Below are 15,049 nucleotides of genomic sequence, written 5' to 3'. Positions count from 1 at the left end.
GTTTCCACCAGTTGCAAAGAAAACTTTTCTTTGATGAGGAGTGAGAGTGTGGGTACAGGATAAATATTTAGAATGTAGAAGGGATTATGCTTGTTTAGTAAAATGGCAGTTGTAGGTTCTCCAAGATCCATGACTTTAGCAGCTCCAGGTAGTTGGCTTCCTTTTCAGTACTGGGTATGACTTTTCCTTTTGTTGGCCAGGTCTTAAAATTAACAGGCTATTGGTTACTGCCAAGGTATGCATGCCACTATTGAACCATCAGGTTATTATGCCATGGTGGTCATTATTATAGTTCATATGGGGAAATGCTATCAGTAAACAAACAAACCAAAAAAAGAGATGCTCAGCACATAAGGTGCTCACCTAACAAACTGAGTTTAATTGGAACCTACATCAAGGTAGAAGGAGAGAACTAACTCTGAAAATTATCCTCTTACCTCCACATGAGCACTTTTCTCATTCATGTAAACATGCTTTTTCTCCTTGATGTAAACACATAATCAAAAACTCAGTTTGTTTAAAAAGAAAATAGTAAAGAGTGAACACAGATTGTAATGCCATTTCAGAAACTGTTCTGTTCATATGTTGACATTATGGCACCAGAACCTCACACCTTAGGCAAGTGTACCAGGGAGATTCTCCCCAGCCTTTGCATTTCTGATCACCATTTGGCCTTTATTGAATGGCTGTTCAGCACTTTGTGTTACAGTTTACTTTTTTTTTTTTTTTTTTTTTACTTAACTTTGAAAGAAGCCTTGAGGAAGACGTTTGCAAAGTTAGGCCACTGCCCACAAACTGTAAACGGAAGAGTGGATTCATAGGAAATTGCCTACTCTGCTACTTCTCTAGGCAGCTTACTTTGTCTGTATGGTTCATTGCCAGTTTTTTCTTTTCAGGGATTTGGCTCTTTGCACTGAATGTAACCTAGACTGATCGTCTCAGGCTTGTGTTGCCCCAGGATACTGTCAAAGGTAAGTTTTATCTTCAGTAATTTATTTCATTTTTTAAAAAAGGAAAGTATATGGAAAGACTTCTTTCTTGAATTCTTTTCTTAAAAGAAGATTTATTTAGGGGCTGGAGAGATGCGTCAGTGTTTTAAGAACCCTGGCTGCTCTTCCAGAGGACCTGGCTTCTGTTTCTTGCACCCACCGTCTGACTCGTAACTGTCTGTAACGCTAGTTGCAGGGGACCTGATGCAATCTTCTCATCCCCTCTGCACCAGGGACATATGTGGTATAGAGATGAACAGGTAGGCACACACTCTTACAGATGGGGGGTGCGGAAGAGATTAAAAAATAAATTTTATAATTCAGAATTTCTTTTGAAAATAGACTTAATTGTGTTTTGTGTTTTTGTTTTGTTTTCTTTTTTTGAGACAAATAGTCTCTCTACATAAGCCTGGGTGTCCTGGAACTCACTATGTAGACTAGGCTGGCCTCGAACTCACAAGGACTTGTCTAGTGAGCCTCCTAAGTGCTCAGATTAAAGACATTTGCTACCATGCCTGACAATTCATTTTTATTTCTTGTATATGGGTGTTTTACCTGCATATGTGTCTGTTGTGCTAATGTATGTAGTGCTGGTGGAGGCTGTCTAATCCTCTGGAACTGGAGTTTCAGATGGCTATTAGCTGCCAGATGGGTTCTGGGAACCACACCTATGTCCTGCTGTTAATACTGAACCATCTCTGCAGCCCCGAATTTTCTACATCCTTTTAGAAACGCAAATATGTTGATAGTTTCAGCTTTTTGCATTCTTGTTTTAGCTATTTCTTTTAAAATACACTAGTACTGAGACTGGGATGTAGTTCAGTTGTAGAGTGCTTGCCTACAATGCCTGATGCCCAAGTTGGTCCCTAATACCACACACATAAACACTCACAAAATGTACTGGCGTTCAGATTGATACTGATATTTGATTCATTTTGTGTGAAGTTAGTTATTAGGATTAGCAACTGAAGATTTAAGTGGGCAGTCCTTACTGCTCCAGCCCACATTTGTCTACTAAAAGAGATTTAACAAGTCACTTTGCTGAATCTGCTCCTGTGGCCTATAGACCCCTTTAAAACTTAATTTCAAGGAGCTGGCTCAAAGGTTAAGAACACTGACTGTTCTTCCAGAGGACCTGCGTTCAATTTTTAGCAACCACATGGTGGCTCACAACCATCTATAATGACATCCTGGTGCCCTCTTATGGCACGTATATAATAAATAAATAAATAGCTAGATAGATAAATGGATAAATAAAACAAAACTTAATTTCAGTCTTTCAGTCAGTATTGTTTAATACAGAATTCCTGTTGACAGAAGTTTCTGTCCTGCCTGGTTCAGCCATTCAGTCCCAAAGAAACACACATTAATTATTAACTGGTTGGCCTATTAACTCAGGCTTCTTATTAACTCTTATATCTTAAATTGACCCATAATTCTTGTCTGTGTTAGCCATGTGGCTTGGTACCTTATATTAGTGAAGCATTCTCATCTTGCTTCCTCTGCATCTGGGTGATGACTGTAGACTGAGTCTTTTCTCTTTCCACCTATAATTCCTGCCTGGCTACTGGCAGTAACAGATCTTCATAGGATACAAGACCATTGTCCTATAGTAAATCCCTGTGTAAGTCTTGTCTTGAGTTATCTTATTTGGTGGTGCTGGCATCAAACCCAAGGCAAACTAGGCACATACTAGGCAAACTCTGTATCAACTTTGCCCCTGCTGTTCTAGAAGACTGGTTGTTTTGTTTTTTTGTCAAGACAGGGTTTCGCTGTAGCTTTGGAGCCTGTCCTGGAACTATTGACAGAGATCTGCCAGCCTCTGCCTCCCAAGTGCTGGGATTAAGGGTGTGTGCCACCACTGTAGAAGACGGTTTTTGTTTCCTGGATAAACAGTGGTTTGTGATTTTATGTCTTGGTTTCTGCCTTTTTTCCTCTTCTTTCAGCATCTAGACAAGGAAGGAGACACAGATGCTTTACCTCCCCTGCTGTCCTTTCTCCTGTGTCCTCTGCAGGACACCTGAGCTGAGAAAACCTGCTGTTACTGCACTAGTAGCCATCCGTTCTTACTGATGTCATTCAGCAGCTACAGTCTTGTCTATAGACTTCTTACAAACTTTGGATGTTTTTAAACAGATAATATAAAAATAGAAAAATCATACATACTTAAGGGGTACACATGCTGTTTTGATATGTATATGCATTCTACACTGTTTAAGTCTGGATAAATAAATCTACTTCCTCAAATAGTTCTCATCTTTATGGTGAAAACATTGGAAACCTTTCTCTTTAGCTTTTTCCTTTTAGATTTGTTTTTATTTTTAATTATGAGTTGGGGGGTGTCTGGTGAGAGCAGGTACTCATAGAGGTCTGAGGCAAGTGCTGGAGTTACAAGTGCTCATGAGCCCACGTGGGAGTTGGGAACTTAACTCCTGTCTTCGGCAAGAGCAGTGTGCACTCTTAACTTCTGAGTCATCTTTGCAGCCCCCATCTAGCTTTTTAAAATATAGTGTATAATCATCATCTGCAATTACCCTGCTACACAATAGCACACCAGAGCTAGGAAATAACATTTTAAAACTTAATTTTTATTCTTTGTGTATGAGTGTCATGCTTGCAAATATGTCATGTGTGTGCCTTGCTTTCACAGAGCTCAGAAGAGAGCATTGGATCCTCTGAAACTAGATATTGCTGGTTGTGAATATCCACATGGTTGCTCTTAACCGTTGCCCCATATTTTAACATTTTAAATAAAAAGCACTTCAGTTGGTTAATTCATTTGTGCCTACATAGAAACTCACCGAATGTCTATTAGATGTACAGGGTTTTTTGTTTTGTTTTGTTTTGAGACAGGGTTTCTCTATGTAGCCTTGGTTGGAACTCAATCTGTGTAGACCAGGCTGACTTTGAATTTAGAGATTTGCCTGCCCTTGCCTCCCAAGTGCTGGGATAAAGGTGTGCACCACTTTGTCCAGCTGCAGTTGTACAGTTTTAAGTAAACTGAGTACAGAGATTAACAAGTTCTAATATTTGGTTTCAAGGGTTTAGAAACATCCCTGTTACATAGAGAATCTCTATGAGCAAAAACATCTAGAAAGATATTAAAGGTTCATAATAGAATTCAGACAGGCTGATCCTTAGACTGTCTAGACTGCACTGTCTCCACCAAACCTCAGACTCCACACTTTAGTGAGTTTCTGTCTTTTCCCCCTTTATATTCCTTTCTCTGCCCAGTCATATTGCTCCTGTCTCCATGTCCCTAGTGCTGGGATTAAAGATGTGAGCCACTGCCACCGGGATCTGTTTCTGGATCAATCTTGTATAGCCCAGGGTAGCCTTGAACTCACAGAGAGCTGTCTGCCTGTCTCCCAAATCCTGGGATTAAAGGTGTGCCACCTTTCCCTGGCACTCTGATCTTCAGGAAAGGTTTATTTATTAAAATACAAATACAATGTCACTACAACAAAGAGGAAGACAGATGAGATACAATAAGTAAGTACACTAGTGGAAAAATCAGGAACAAGTTTTAGAAATAAAAATTAAGGATGTTAGAAGAAAAGGATGTGGGTAAATGCAAGGGTATTGTTAAATGTCGAAGTCACCACGTTGGGTCTATCGAAGACAAGCCTTGGTGAAACTCATACGTTCCAGGGTAGGAGTGTGAGGATTAGAATTATTTTTTAATATTTATTTATTTATTTATTATGTATACAATGTTCTGTCTGTGTGTATGCCCGCAGACCAGAAGAGGGCACCAGACCTCATTACAGATGGTTGTAAGCCACCATGTGGTTGCTGGGAATTGACTCAGGACCTTTGGAAGAGCAGGCAATGTTCTTCACCACTGAGCCATCTCTCCAGTCCCGAGGATTAGAATTATTAAGCAAAAGGAACAGAGATATAATAGAAATGGGAGGCAGGAATACAGAGCATCATCGGGAGGGAAAAGAAAGTAGTTACTGAATCCTGAATTTGTCCTCATTTATTCTCCACATGCTTATATACTTTACTTCAAAAGGGGAAGGGGAAGTAACAGACTTTATTAACATGATATAAGGACTAGACTTGAATTTGGTCCAGGTAGAGCAGATCTACCTCTATACCCAGAATACTAATTAACCACAACCTAGGTCAGAATCTCTCATTTGTAGGGACATCTGTTGTCAACAACTTTGTTTTTTTTAATTTATTTATTTCTTTATTAATTAATTAAAGATTTCTGTCTCTTCCCCACCGCCGCCTCCCCTTTCCCTACCCCTCCCCCAATCAAGTCCCTCTCCCTCGTCAGCCCAAAGAGCAATCAGGGTTCCCTGCCCTGTGGGAAGTCCAAGGACCACCCACCTCCATCCAGGTCTAGTAAGGTGAGCATCCAAACTGCCTAGGCTCCCACAAAACCAATAGGTGCAGTAGGATCAAAAACCCATTGCCATTGTTCTTGGGGTCTCAGTAGTCCTCATTGTCCGCTATGTTCAGCGAGACTGGTTTTAACCCAGGCTTTTTCAGACCCAGGCCAGCTGGCCTTGGTGAGTTCCCGATAGAACATCCCCATTGTCTCAGTGTGTGGGTGCACCCCTCGCGGTCCTGAGTTCCTTGCTCGTGCTCTCTCTCCTTCTGCTCCTGATTTGGACCTTGAGATTTCAGTCCGGTGCTCCAATGTGGGTCTCTGTCTCTGTCTCCTTTCATCGCCTGATGAAGGTTAATATTCAGGAGGATGCCTATATGTTTTTCTTTGGGTTCTCCTTCTTATTTAGCTTCTCTAAGAACCCGAATTATAGGCTCAATGTCCTTTATTTATGGCTAGAAACCAAATATGAGTGAGTACATCCCATGTTCCTCTTTTTGGGTCTGGCTTACCTCACAACTTTGAAAGAGCAAAAATAACCTCAAACTCTCTGGCCTCTAGTCAAGGTGAAACAGGTTCACATCTGTGGGCCCTCATGGTTCGATTTCTGTCACCATACAAATGCACAAGGTAGTTAACATGGAAAGAAAAAAGATTTGTCTTGATACAGGGTTTTTGAGGTTTTAGCCCATGACTTCTGAGTAAGGCAGTGTATTGTGGCAATACCTCCTGTTAGGACAAAACTGTTTACTTTGTGTTAACAAAAGAAAGAAGAGACCAGTATTCCCCCAATCCCACTCTAAGAGCATGTTCTCACAGACCCAAAGGTTTCTAGGCCCAAACACCTTCCAAGTCTGTCACAGAACCAGGCTCTTACTATATAGATACCTGGAGGCATGTGAGATCCAAACAGGCAGGTGTGACCTGGAGATGCACAGAGAGATAGTGTGTTATGTGGAGAGAATAGGGACATTTCCCTGTGTGACTTGCAGAAAAGGGTATGTATGGGAAGAAAGGAGGTTAGTGAAGAGTTTGGGAAGGTAAAGATTGCTACCAGAATCATGGGAATGGGGATATGAGGAAGGAAAGGTTGATACAGAATAGTGAACTTAATTTGGAAAATAAGCTTACATAAGTTAGGACAGAAGAGGACCCGATAAATAATACTCCCCCTACCAAGTCTTAAATTAACAGAGGCATAGGACCAAGGAGTGAGACAAGTAGGGATCAAAATTTCCCTTCCATTATGAGTACAATTGGCTTTAGAGAGCTGGCTTCTATCTGAGGACAAGTAGGCCTCTTATTCTGAACTCTAGGACCTCACAGGTATATTGAGATGGCAGCCCTAGTCTGAGGTAAGCTTGCCTCTTAGAAGAGTGGGAACAGAGCAGAATGGATGTCTGCGAGGTAAAGGAGCAGCAAAGGAGCTGGATTGTGCAAGTTGAGGCTGAGTTTCTACTAGACACACTAATCAGATAAGCACTTCACCCTGACAGCATGAGTCAGGAATTTACATCCCTAATAATAAAACATTGATATTGTATCATGAAGAAGGAAATATCAAGAGTATTGGTCGGGGATCTTTCTTTCTCTAGCATGCCCTTTGTCTCTCAGTCTTAACCAATAGTTCTGGGTCTGCCAAGGTATACCCAGACCCTTCCTTCCTATCTCCCATGAGTTATAGTCAGAAACCTCTTCATTTCCATTTCCTCTTTGAAACACCTATGCATGGCTATTGCTGGCTTTGTAATGCCTGTGTTGTTTGAAGTTCAGCTGTCTTGTAGCGTGTAGGCACCAAATAATTGTATCACTCTCTCATGTCTAAAGGGCGTGCGTGAAGGAAGTCTCTTGTCCACCATATAATCTTTGCCTCAGCCCAGCCGGCTTAGGAAAAGCTGGGCAGGCATAATTCAAGGTCAGGCAGAAATCTCTGTGCGCTGAACCACCCAAGCCTGCTAATGCCCTGTTCTCTTTGCTGAGGCCAGCACAGCTGGCATTTGCTTGCTAGGCCAGAGTGGTCAGTGTATGCTGAGACTACCTGCACAGCTGACATTTAGTTTACATGAGCTTTTAGTGCCACCAACCACTGAAACAAGCTGTGGCTTATTTTTGGTGAGACCTAAAAACCCCTAAGCTTTTGCTAAGGCTCTGAGCATAATGCATGTAGCCCTGTCTCTATAGAAACAGCCACCTACCTAACAACAAAGTTGCCATAACTACAGTCACTGCTGAGGTCAAAATGCTGGGTGGCCTATAGTTTATAATACTCAGTAGCTAAAAGTTAGTGTACAGCTGCAAACACTCACTTGGCCTAATGTAAAAGAAAATACTTTTCTTAAACTAAAGACCAGTTTAACAGAAAACTAAAAAATCCCACATGTAAAATGCCCTAAAATTTTAATCCATGTATTTTATGGAGATTTCAGTCTCAGGGCTGAGAAGTTGGCTCAGTGGTTCAGAACATTTGTTGCTCTTGCAGAGGACCCAGGTTTGACTCTCAGCACTCACATGGCAATTTATAACCCTTTGTAACTCCAGTCTCAGGGGATCTGATGCTTTGACCTCTGAGAACACCAGACAAAAATATAAATTTTAGTTCAATACACCAGAGGTTAGGATGGTTGGGGCACAGAAATGACACTGTCCTTTGGATGGACAATGAAATAAAAGATGATGTCATCCAAGGGGCCATGGTGATGCTTCTGTTACTAAACTTATATACAGAGCAGTGAGTTTCTTAGCGCAAAACCACAGAAATCAACAGACTTTGTAGGTATGTTGGTGTATGTCTATAGTCATAATACTTTTAGAAGATGAAGGCAAGTTGATCAGGAGTTCAAGACCAACCTCAGCTACATAATTAAATAACTAGCCATCTGGTAGTGGCACATGCCTTTAGTCCTAGTACTCAGGAGGTGGATCTCTGTGAGTTCGAGGCCAGCCTGGTCTACAGAGCGAGTTCCAGGACAGGCTCCAATGCTACACAGAGAAAGCCTGTCTCAAAAACAAAACCAAAAGAAAAAGAAATAACTCAGTTGCCTTGCCTTGAGAGGCCTTGTAAAGGTGTCTGACATTTCTGGAGAATGCCTGCTTCCTGGGCAGCTATTAGTTGAAGAAAAAGGGTTGAGAGCCACATATCTTGTCTCTCTGAGCTCTCAGGCAGGCTTCTATGCCTGCTCTGGGACAGAGAGCAGCTAGAAGTGAAGGGTGCAGGAAGAAGCCTTCCTCTCCAGGTGCACAGTCACAGGGAAAGGCCAAGAGATAATTGAAAGTGGAAGTCTGTTGGCAAGTGGGGATTTAGAGTAGAGGGGCTTCCTCAGTGGCTGTCCGTATTGTGTACTAAGTGCGAATGTTTTGCCACTAATTCTCAGAAAAAAATGTTTCTTCCCCAGTCTCCTTAGGGACATCAAGCTTGAGACAAGCAGTAATTTTCTCAAGGTCACACATAAATAAGCATTAGTGTTTGAGTCTGTACTTAAAGCCACAGCAATCTTTGCATGTTTGTCACTGCTTCTTGCTCCTACATGCTTAGCAATGGTAAGGTTGTCTGCTGCTACCCCAGCTGCTGGGTAGTTCAGTATCCTTTATTGGTCTACTTTAGCCATTTCTTCTCTTACAAGTTAGAAAATTGAGGTTTGGAATAGAACAGGCCAGCCCCAATTGGACCATGATGACTGTGAAGAGATAATGGATTGAGGAGTGAGTACAGGGACAAAAGTTGGGGTTAAAGCCTTGAAGGTAGAGGATGGGCGGAAGACAGATGATTGTTTCTGGGGATGGGAAGAGGAATCATTGAAAGGGAGGAGCAATGGCTGACAGACCAGGGACTGATAAGAGTCAAGCAAGTCAGACTAGAACAAGATGCTTAAAAACAAAACAAAACAAACAAGCAAAAAACCCAAGTAGGTGGATCTGAAGGGTGAAGGAAGTAAAGTTGTAGTTGAAGTTCACCTGATAAGAGCGAGTGGTAATAGAATAGCTGCTCAGCAACTGCCAGTCTCTGTCTTCTGTCAGTGAGCATGAACCTCGTTCATGTCATGAACCTAGTCAGTGGCCAGAAGATATGAGGGGCCAGGGAGGGGCTAGAGAGAAGGCTCAGTGGTTAAGAGCACTGCAAAGGACCTACATGGTCGTTCATAACTATCTATGACCTCATTTCCAGGGGCTACAACAGGCGTCCATGTGGTACATATACATGTATTCAGGCAAAACATTTATACACATAAAGTAATCTTTTTTAAAATGATGTGAAGAGCCAGGTGGTGGTGGCACATGCTGTTAATCCCAGCACTAGGGAGTCAGAGGCAAGCGGATCTCTTGAGGTGGAGGCCAGCCTGGTCTATAGAAGGAGGTCTACACAGAGAAACCCTGTCGGGGGGGCGGCGGGGGGGGGGGGGCAGCAAAAACAAAGATAGGTGAGGATAATACCTCCTAGATGGGGCTAGAGAGATATCTCAGCAGTAAGAGCCTTTGCTATTCTTTCTGGAGGACCAGAGTTCAATTCTCAGCACCCACATGGCAGCTGACAAACATCCGTGATTCTAATTCAAGGGAATCTGATACTGTTCTGGCTTCCTTGGACACCAGACACACGCATGGTACATAGACATATGGAAACAAAATACCCATACATGTAAAACTTTTGTTTTAAAAGAAAGGCCAGGGATAGAGCCCCTTGCCGAGGAAGCAAGGATCTAGAGACTCTTGGGGAGAAATAGCATCAGCTGTGAGCCGCAGAGGCCTGGGAGTAGGAACAAGGGCTGAGTGTGCTTACACATGGTCTGACTGTGATCTTCACTCTAACCAAGAGGAGACAGTTTTGAAGCACTGTGCATGCCACATCTTTCCGGATAGGTTATTGCATTTTTCCAGTGTTGACTTTTCTTCCTCCTCCCCTTTCTCTTTTGCTTTTGAGGCAGGGCTTCACTCTGTCTCTCAGGTTAACTTCAGATTTAAAGCATCCTTCTGTTCAATCTTTCAAGTGCTTGGATTTTATGGGTGTGCATATCACATCTAATTTTATAGGGTACTAGGGCTGAACTCAGGGTTTCAAACATGCTAGGTAAGCACTGTACCAACTGAACTGAATCCCCAGCTCTACCAACTTATTTTATAGAAAAAACAATTCTATTTCTGCATAATTGCCATAAAAAGTGAAGGACATGATCAACTCCAAGAAGCTTGTTTCACTTGTGAGCACAGAGGGCCTGAGCAGTGGTGGCTCATCTGGACCTGAGTGAGAAGAGGGTGAGTGACAGCTGTTACTATGTCAGTTTTACATTTCTCATTACATCAACATGTATTTTTCCCTTAAAAGTTTATTAGTGAGCACAGTAGATATTTTGATACACCTTTGCTACATAACCAATGTGGAAATGTAGAAGTTCCTTCTTGGCCTTGGGTCTTACAGCTTGGGTATAGAGATGCCTGCACCAGAGCAGATATCCAGGGCTGGGTACATTCCCAAAGAGTTTCCCTGCATATAAGCATGTGTTGTTAGCATCTTTTTAGCTGTTATTTAGTGGTCACCGTGCTAATCAGTTGTGTCCACTTTATTTGTCAGCCATAATGGTAATAGTCATGGGCACTTTGGTGGTCAGTTGTAATGTTCACTGGTAAGTCATAGTAGTCATTGTGGTGGTCCTTGTGATAGTATCCTCTGTGGTGTTGGTCATAGTGGACACTGATGGTCCTTGATGTGGTCAGTTGTAATTGGTCACTGCCATAATCACTGTGGTGGTCAGTTGTAGTGTTCACTGTGATGGTCAACGATGGTCACAAGTGATGGTAACTGTCATGGTCACTGTGGTGATCATTGGTGTGGTCATCTGTAATAGCCACTGTCATCACTATGATGGTCACTTGTATTTTTCACTGTGATGGACATCTTAGTGCTCACTGTGGTGGCTAGTTGTAGTGGTTGCTGTGGTGATCATTGATGTGGATAGTCATATATTGGTTATAGCCATGGTCACTGTGATGATCAGTTGTAGTGTTTGTTCTGATTGTCAATTATAGTCACTGTTGTGGTCAATGTCGTGGTCACTTAGAGTGTCCATTGTGATGGTCAGTCATAGTGGTTCTTTTCAGTTGGCTTGACTAATTATTCCTAAATAAATACACATTTGAATTCATTAAAATATAAGCCAGATTTTAAGATAAATATTGCATATATTCTTTCATATGGGAAATCTAGATTTAAAAAAAAATACTAAACTGGGCAATGCTGGCACACGTCTTGGCAGAGGCAGGCAGATCTCTGTGAGCTTGAGGTCAGCCTGTTTTACAGAATGAGATCATAGAGAAATCATGTCTGAAGAAGAAGAAGAAGAAGAATGGGCTAGGATGAATGGCAGTTAGTTTTGAGGAAAATTGAGAAGTAAAAAATGTCAAAAGGAAACTTTAAAAGTTAGCTTTGAGGGTTGAGCTTATTCAGCAGTTATACTTATTGCTCTTACAGGGGACCCAGATCTGTTCTCAGTACATGTATGACAGTTCATGTCACAGACCTTGGCTCTTACTATTAGAGGAAATTTTTAAAGTACTTTAATTGTATTTGTAAGAAATGATATTGTATTGTAGGAAACAATAAACTACTTTTATTGTATTATTCTATAGATAACCAATTTGTGTAAAAATCAGTGAACTGACATTTAGTTTTTTAGGCATATTTTCTTTAAAAGGTATACTGAGCGATAGAGTGCCTCAGCTACAAAAGCCTACGATGTTCAACATGGCTATAAATACAAGAAAGGTAGCATAGCCTAATACCCAGGAAGCAAGACCTAGTACGGTTTCTCCTCTTTGCTCATCGGCATCCTTTCTGGCAGGTGTCTACTATAAGAGTCATTGAAGATTTCTGTATCATCTTTGCTAAAGGCCAAACAAATGGGTCAAGAAATGTAAAGCTATTAATACCCCAGTGTCTCAAACCTTTTCCAACTGTCCTTCAAGATAGGGAAGATTCTGCTCCACCTCTTTCTCTTTTTTCTCTCAGATGCCTCACCATACACACATACACACCAAGAGGTTCACCTGATTAAAGCCGCTGCATCACAGCTTCCAGGATCTGCGCGACAGATTTTCATCTAAATATTTTTTTTAAAAAAAAAACTTTTGCCTTTACACATGTTTTTCTTTTTTACCTTCCAGGCAGTGTCTGTGTTTCTGCAGAGTTTTGCACAGAGTCTGTTCCCATGCAAACCAATGAGGGAGAAGTAGAGGAAGAAAGCAGTTCCAAGGTCAGTACCTCACTCAACAGAGGAGCAGCTGGAGTAGCAACTGAACAGTTAGTGGCAGTGGATGGATTGAGTGGGTGTTTTGTTGTGGGTGAATTTAGAAATTAGATTGATGAGATCTTTCTTCTCAGTATACTTCTTCATTATGCTACATGACAATTTAAAAACAAATTTTATCAGATTGATTGATTGATTGGTTGTGCATGTGTGCATGTGTGTGTGTGTGTAATACTGTGGATTAAACCCAAGGCCTGGCTCATGTTAGGCAAATGCTCTGCCTTGAGCTATACTCCTATCCCTTTTTAAATTTTTATTTTGAGACGTGTTTGCCTAAGCCACCTAGGCTGGCCTTGGACTCGACAGTCTAGACAAGCCTTGGATTTGAGATCCTAAAACTTCAGCCTCCTGCAGGACTGGGTAATAGTTACGATTCATTCTTAGAATACTAGTATTGTAAATTCTGTTATGAAAGTTGTTTATACTTGTGAAACAAACCAGAAATATATGAAGCAAATATTGTTTTGTAGGATGGAAGGAAAGATTGGCTTTCTTGGTTTGTAGTTACTTAATGATGTGTTATTTCAAAATCAGACTAAAAATAAGGGGACAAAGGCAACACACATGCCTGTAATCTATTTGGGATGCTGAGACAGGAGGATGGCCTTGAATTTGAGGCCAGCCTGGGCTATCAAGTGACTAGCAAGCCATCCATGCCTATATAGCAAGTCCTTGCCTCAAACAAACAAAAAAATAAATTGGATTTTAACTTCATCTTCATCAGCCTTTTTAATTAAAAAAATTATCTCCTTGTATCGCTTTTTTATGTAAAATCTTACATTTGTAATGATTTTTTTGTTAATGTAGGATTTTATTTATGTTAATTTAGGGATATCTGTGAATAGAAAGCTGGTTCTGGGGAGAAATGGAGCATTTTCTATATATGTGGTTTGAGCTAAATCTATTTTTTTTTCTTTTGGGTTTTTGAGACAGGGTTTCTCTGTGTAGTCCTGGAACTTACTCTGTAGACCAGGCTGGCCTCAAATTCACAGAGACCCAACTGCCTCTGCCTCCGGAGTGCTGAGATTAAAAGTGTGTGTCATCATCACCGGCTTCTGTTTCTTTTTTTAATAACTATACTTTTGCTTGCATGCATGTATGTGCACCACTAATGTGCCTGGTACAGAAACAGGTCAGAAGAAGGTGTATGACATCCTGAAACTGGTTGTGAACTACCATGTGGGTGCTAGGAACCAGTCCTGAGTTCTCTGCAAGAGTAGTGAGTGCTCTTAACCACAGAGCCATCTCTCCAGCTCTCAATAAATAATTTTTAATTATATGTTAAATGGTGATGTAACAGGGTGAGATTATTCTCAAGATGGCCACATTCTAAAGAGAAACAAATAAATGTAAAGATAATCATTAGAACCACTGTAAGTACTATGAAGAATGGAAAATAAAGTGTAGATTAAAAGGGGACTAGGAAGAGGAGCTAGACTATCGAGGAAGGCCTCAGTGACAAGATCTTAGCCAAAGGACCAGGAGGCCAGCTATGGGAAAAGTGAGGGGAACAGTGTTCTAGACATAAGAAAGGGCTGCAGAGGCCCCAGCTTGTTCTAGGAACTATCAGATGCCCAGGTGGCCGGGTGTGATAGCAGATTAGAAAAGGGTGTAGAGACTGTGCTCCTCAAAGGCACATTCTTTGTACTGGGCAGCCTAATGCAAGTGTTGCCTCTGGGAAGAGCAAGATCCAATGAGTGAGAGATCAATCTGATCATCTGGAGACTACTGGAGAGCCATGATTCTCTGTTCTCCAAACCTTTTTTAAGTGTTGGAATCATAGGTACATTTGGTTTCTGTGGTACTGAAGCTTCATTCATGCTAGACAAGCACCCTACAAATTGAGCTACATCCCCAGTTCTGGATAATTTTTTAAGGAAGTTATTACTTTTTTATTAAAGCTAGTATGATGGCTTACACCCGTAATCCCAGCACTTGGGAGGGTGAGGTAGGATTGTGAGTTTGAGTTCAGCTTGACTACGTAGAAATTCCTTGTCAGTCTCAGCTACATAGCAAGACCTTGTCTCAGAATACAAACAAAAATAGTGTAGCCAGTGCTACCCAGAGAAATCCTGTCTCAAAAAACAAAACAAAAGTCAGGACCACGAGGGGTGCACCCACCCACTGAGACAGTGGGGCTGATCTATTGAGAGCTTACCAAGGCCAGCTGGTCTGTGACTGAAAAAGCATGGGATAAAACCGGACTCTCTGAACATGGCGGACAATGAGGGCTGATGAGAAGCCAAGGAACAATGGCACGGGGTTTTGATTCTATTTCATGTTCTGGCTTTGTGGGAGCCTAACCAGTTTGGATGTTCACCTTCCTAGACCTGGATGGAGGGGGGAGGACCTTGGATTTTCCACGGGGCAGGGAACCCTGACTGCTCTTCGGACTGGAGAGGGAGGAGGAGAAAAGTGGGGGG

General features: G+C 41.6%; 1 protein-coding gene across 1 annotated transcript in view; it reads left to right on the top strand.

Moving 5' to 3' along the window:
* The window catches only part of Tnrc6b (trinucleotide repeat containing adaptor 6B), a 235,908-nt gene that overhangs the window by 42,079 nt on the left and 178,780 nt on the right, over positions 1-15,049 (top strand). The window contains exons 2-3 of the mRNA XM_050128244.1: positions 897-971; positions 12,484-12,572. Coding sequence (XP_049984201.1) covers positions 12,528-12,572 — 45 coding nt within the window. The 5' untranslated portion in view covers positions 897-971; positions 12,484-12,527. The remainder of the gene's footprint in view (positions 1-896; positions 972-12,483; positions 12,573-15,049) is intronic.

This window comes from Alexandromys fortis, unplaced genomic scaffold, assembly GCF_014885135.2.
Source record: "Alexandromys fortis isolate MF-2015 unplaced genomic scaffold, M_Fortis_MF-2015_v1.1 scaffold_290, whole genome shotgun sequence".
Lineage (NCBI taxonomy): Eukaryota > Metazoa > Chordata > Mammalia > Rodentia > Cricetidae > Alexandromys > Alexandromys fortis.
Note: the sequence above shows the minus strand (reverse complement) of the source record. Positions and strands in the feature narration are given on the sequence as shown.